The 6,000-nt window shown below is 39.2% G+C and overlaps 1 protein-coding gene across 1 annotated transcript in view; it reads left to right on the forward strand.

The window, feature by feature from the left end:
• The window catches only part of INTS6 (integrator complex subunit 6), a 46,838-nt gene that overhangs the window by 22,140 nt on the left and 18,698 nt on the right, over positions 1–6,000 (forward strand). Inside the window, exon 3 of the mRNA XM_009319944.1 lies at positions 5,628–5,811. Within this exon, the coding sequence (XP_009318219.1) occupies positions 5,628–5,811 (184 nt within the window). The remainder of the gene's footprint in view (positions 1–5,627; positions 5,812–6,000) is intronic.

Here is a 6,000-nt window from a genome sequence, read left to right on the forward strand (position 1 = left end):
GGTAGGAACATCCTTAACACTATCAAAGAGCAGGGGAACAAAGCCTCCAAGGGTGCTTCTGTCTTTCAGGGATGATCTTTTGCTTTTGTCAACATGTGTCCTATTGATCAGAATTTTTCTTAGTGTAGCTTGAGCAGCATCCTTTACAGTTACGTCTCAAGTTGGACATGCAGAAATGAAGTAGAATTAATACAGTAACAGCACCCTGGAGATATGGAAGTCGGTTGTTGCTCTTCTGTTCAATAACAAAGCTTTTTGGTCACTTTCAAATGTCTTTTCTGTTCTTTGGGTTTGACTTTGGAGAGGCTTTTCAGAGTTGGTGTTGGAAGTGATCATATCCCACTGGCTATGACAACAGTGTTTTACTTCCTGTGTAAAGTCCTTATCATGGACTAAGGCAGTATATTTTTGGTTCTTTTAAAACCAAGGGTACAAGAGAACCGACAGAACGTTGGTTTTGGAAAGCCTGTGAAGCCAGCATGGAACCTGAAGGCAAGTTTTCTCAAAGCTTTGTCATTCAGATGAACGTTTGCATTCTTGCCAATGAAATCAGCTTTATCACTATGGGAACGCTGTCATTTGCCCTAGTGTGAAGCAGTCAAGCTTAAACCCTGTTTCAGAGCTCTTGCTGAATTCTTCAGATGTCCTGTTCCTTTGTGGAATTTAATATGGGTTTTGCAGATAAAGAGCCTTACCCATTCAGCACTACCTTGTCTCTGACAGATGTGGTTCCTCAGACTGAAGACAGAAATGATGCGGTCTATGCAATTATAATCTCCACCAGCACAAGTTAATAGGATTTTCAGTGCTGTCCCTTCTGGCACTGACTTGTAATGCACCAGTGCCGATGTACTGAAGAGTGCCAGCGTCAGTTCTAAGTCCAGCATGGCTTGTTGACCAGATTCTTCCCTGGATTCACTTGTCCCAGTCATAATGTGAGGAAGGGATGGGCTCATACTGTTGGAATACCATCATTAATTATTGGTCTCATGCTATGGATTCCTCTTGGGGTGGCTTTCACTTCTGGCCTGATCCCTCAAATTTGGTCTTAGCCCTTTCCTGATCTTTCCTTTAACAAGTTTTCAATTGCTTGAGGGGATTTCTCTTATTCCTCTTTATATTATGAAATAAAATCTCATAGTCCTCCAGTTTTGCAGCTGCTGGGCTACCTTCCCTTGTCTGCCTTCTACATACCCTCTGTTTTAAGAGGAAGCATTAAACTCCTGTTTGCAAGACTGAAACTGGGTTATTGACCAATTGATATGTTCTGATGAATGATTATGCAAACAAAAAGCATGAGCAATGCTGCTTGGCTTCTGTATGTTGTCATTCTTCTGATCTTCCAGTTAGAGACTCTTACAGGAGGAATCAATGTTTTTTTTTTTCTTTCACTCCTCATCCCAGAACTGTTTGGCATTGTCACATTGATCTTTCCCAGGGTTGATCGTCTTGCATACCTGCTGTAATAACTGTAACAAGTGGCAGGGTCCTGCTTACTTTCAAGAGTAATCAGGAACTGTAAATGCTCCATAATATTTTTAATCATAGTTCCTCCAGCTAAAAAAATCTTGATTTCTAAACAAATACTGTAAGAAATATGGGGCAGATCTCATTAGATATATGTTCCTGTCCTCCCTTATACATGTTATTCCTGTTAGCAGCAGTTGCCAGGATCACAGTATTTGGCACTGAGCCCCAGAAGCTCTTGATGTGTGAATTCTGTGTAACTATCAGCTCAGTGTGCACTTGCTCATGGTTAATGCTAACATCAGGGTGGCCAAGTATATCATGTTGTTGACGTGGTGTGTCAGTTGACCTGGTGTCTCTCTGTCATCTTAAGTTATTTCCTGTGGAAGAACAATTAGTGGCTTTCTATCTCTGTGTTATAACTGCATATGATTGGATGGAAAAGGATAGGAAAACATAACACTGTTGTTAACTCTAAGTTGACTTTCTCAGTCTCTCAGGGGCTTGTTTGCTCAGGTGGGCTTGAATCTTCTTGCCCATCCTTAGTCCTTCAGTCCTCTAAGGATGAAATGCTGCATTTGCTTGGAGTGTTAGATGTGTCTGGTCTTTTTATGGGTACCAGAAAAGCCTGCAAGGAAGGTTACTTGCAGATAGATTCTTTTTTTTTTCTAAGATTTTTTTAGATACAAAAAGACAAGGAAGTTGACTGTCTCTGTATGAGTATTTTTACTGAGTACTTAATCGTGTAACAACCTTTTATGAGATTTCCCAACATGGAGCTGCCTGTAATTACCTGGGTACTAAAGCTTAAGCAGTGCTAGTGCTGCCCATTGTAATGTATTAGCCTGTATGTGCAGTCATTGCCAGAAGAGCATTGCACTCTTTCACCAACTACCGTGCCACTGCAGAGTTCTCTAATGCTGATCTAGCTTGTATTCAGCCCAGCGTCTCTAGGATCCTCTGATGTTTTTTTAGGATTTCAGACTGTGCTGCTTCTTATGGTTGCATAAATGTATGTAGAAACAAAGACTCAGAATAAACAAAAGACCTGCTCACCGATAACAGGGTTCTTTAAGATCTCTTCAGTAACAGGTTGTCCTCCACCCCCTCTCAGTTCTTGAGCATTTTAGTGGATTTAAAAGCAGGGAAGAGGGGCATAAGGCACACACTGCTATCTTATTGTAGCATTATGGCACTTGGGAGTGGTAGGGTTTGTGTGTGCTCCTACAAACTAGTGTTGAGACAAAACAGCTGTTTTTTAGTACTAAGCTGGGAGGACACTTGTGTGTGATTATATATAGACAGCATGTTGAAGACCATTGCTGGTAAATAATCTCCCTTTAAATTGTTCAGTCTAACTTCTTCTCAACAACCAATATGAAGGACAAAGAGAAAAAGATGTGCATGCCTTCATAATGAAATATGCGTGGGGAAAGAGAAATGAAATGCAGGATGTACGTTTCTAGGCCCATCTTATTTTCTGCTAGGTAGGCAGTTGCTATGGTAATACAATACCAGTTTTAAAAAAAAAAAGTAAACTGGAGGTGAGAAGACCAAGTTACTAATATCTGTGGTGAATGAGGCCTGGTTTGAATCTATAACTTCTCCAGTAGCATGGATGTTAAATTTAACTGGAATTAAACTGTGAGGAAGAAAGTGAGGACATTTGACTTGCTGCTGATGGCTTTGCATGTCATCTTACAGTTTGAATATGTTTCTGAGAGTAATATGTACGTAATGCAATGGCCTGCTCCGGAGTGCTGTTAGGTTTTGGGGTTCTCTCAATATAACCAGCTGAGCCAGAGAAGGGTTTTGCAGTTTGAGATAAACTGAACTCAGGATAGTGTTAGTGCAGGGTCCAATGGGATACTTATACTTTTTTTTGATACATATATTTTTATATATATATATGTGCTGCCTGAAGAAAAACAGTGCTGTTACATAGGTATGTTTTGCAGATGAAATGTACTCTTCAGAGCTAGTAAATATTCTGTTCAGTCAGATCTAAGTAGGAAAGTTTGGTGAATGGCATTCCTTAATAATAGCCTCAAGTGAGCACTGTGTAGTGCTTGCAGTTGAGTCCTCTTACAGTCAAGATTCTAGGCTGTTTACTAAGAATGTGGCTGTTCTTTTAAGTGAGTTTCCTTTGCCAGGCAGGCATTGCTGGCTTTTTGTGTGAAAAGGGGAAAGACATGCATGTGAATTAGTAATAAACCAGGTACATAGCTGAGTGCCCTCTGACCAATTTCACATGAAATGTTTGGGGAAAACAGTGCTCTTCTCACATGTGCTCTCTGCTTGCATCAGCAAAAGCAGAAATTCAGGAGGAAGCATCAGGTGTGCTGAAAAGTCCAAAGTGTTCTGATTCTTGCTCACACGTTATGAGAGTGGGTTTGTCGTGTTTGTTCCTGACTTTGAGATTGTATCCATAAATTGATTATTTTTCAAACACGAAGACAGGTATTTTTCCCAATATGAGATGCTTGCAATTATGTAAACAGAAATAGCTGAGGTTTCCAGTTTGGAAGTTAGGTTTAATGCTTTGAAGTTCATCTCTTAAAAACAAGCAAACAAAAAAACTTTTTCAATGGCTTGTTGCAAACTCCTTAACTAACCGCTGTGAACTAAAAATGAAGCCAATTTGTCATGGGTGCTTTTGATTTGCATCAAGTTTTGGAACAGACTAGTATTTTCCTTTGCTGACTTAGAGTTGAGTTTGAGAATTGGGATTTTTTTGAATGCTGCATGAGAAGGAAAGTGTTTGAGAAACTGTTGAGTTTGCTTCAGCTTTTGGGCTTAACCCTTGTATTTGGCTAGGTAATGGAACTGTTTGCGCCACTTGAGTCATTGCTTTGGGGATTTTTTTTTCCCCCTGTTATGGCTGCAATGCTGCAGATGAAATGAGAATTTTGCTTGTACTGACAGTGGTATCATCAGCCAGGGATCTATCAAATTTTTCTGAAACTTGTAATTACTTGTTATAAGTCTAGTCTATCTGTTCAAGGCTTCTGTAGTTGAAAGTTTTGATAAGCTTTCTTTTTCCCACTAATCTCTGTGTGAGGTATCTGGGTGCCAAAAGAGAGGATAGTGTTCTGAATACCTTGTGCTGTCCCTTAGAAGCTAAAGCATTGATTTTTTAATTTTTTTTTTCTTGTTTCAGTTAAGTAGTTATAAAACTACCGCGAACCCTGGGAATTTTAGATATTCTGTTAGTCTCTCTGGCTGTTAGTGGTTAATAAATAATATCCTGAGCATTGCATATCTTTAGTGCAGCATGCTTGAAGTCTGAAACTTGAATCTGTTTATTGTCTCTTCTGGGAATTAAAGCAAAAATAAATGCTCCCATGTATTGTATGTCCCTGGATGGTGTCTTCAATATTTTGAACTAAAACTTTTGTTTAGTTCTTCCCAGACAGAGGCAACACAATGGCACATGGCAAGCAGTTCTTCCTTGTATGTGGAGCTGTGGCTATTGTTATCTATTAGCTAAAAGTGACAACTCACTTTGCATTTCAGTGTTGATTTTAATCTTAACCTCTGCTTTTCACTTCAAGCACAGGCATGAGTTTAGTTGTGGGATATACCCAAGTTATGTAAAATCTCTGCCTTCTGATTCTATAACATAACTACCACATTAGTTCGCTTGTTGAAGCTGAGTTATTTGGAGTAGGTGATCCTGGCAGCTAGATACTTTTGAACAACTATACCCAAGCTATATTTCTTCTGCAGGAGTCTTATATTAACATTACCTTTTCATTCAGTTGTGCTTTTTATCTTGAAGAATTGAGGAAAAGACTGAGCTGAGAATGGGCCTGTTCTGCAGAAAATTGTTTGAACAAAAGAACGCTGCAGTGAAGCAGTTCTTAGTGCTGAAATTCTAAAGAAAATATTCTATTGATTCTGAAGTTTAGATCAGTTTTAGAAAGTGGTTGGTCCCACTTGCTTTGTAACTCTCAACTTCATGCATCATGTTGCCTTGAAATGTTTGAAGTGTTGATTAAATGATGGGTGTTTTGCTTGTACTGTACAGTACCTGAATCAAATTATAAATATCTGTGGAGAGGTTATAAGTGTGTTTATATAGAGTGAATTGCCATCACTACGTAACCTGAATTATTTTTTTTTAAGCAGTATATTCACAGATTTAAATTCATTTTCAGCTCCATTTACCTCTCAATTCCCCTCTACCTGGAAGTGAATTGACTAAGGAACCCTTTCGATGGGATCAGAGGTTATTTGCTTTGGTTCTCCGTTTGCCTGGTATTACAGCACCAGAATCAGAGCAGATGACAGGGGTACCGGTGGATGACTCTGCAATCACGCCTATGTGTGAAGTCACGGGAGGTGAGTGCCCTGGTTTCCTTTGACAAGTCAATACTTTTGAAAATGAAACTGAATTCAGTTTAGCTCTATTAATCATGTACGTGTCGTGGAATAAATATTTCTAAGGTCTTATATTGCTTGTAAAAACTCAAACTCCGATATAATAAAACTAAAGACACCTACTCCATTAAAGCTGCAGACAGTTTAATG

This window comes from Pygoscelis adeliae, unplaced genomic scaffold (assembly GCF_000699105.1).
Source record: "Pygoscelis adeliae isolate BGI_AS28 unplaced genomic scaffold, ASM69910v1 Scaffold32, whole genome shotgun sequence".
In the NCBI taxonomy this organism is placed as follows: Eukaryota; Metazoa; Chordata; class Aves; order Sphenisciformes; family Spheniscidae; genus Pygoscelis; species Pygoscelis adeliae.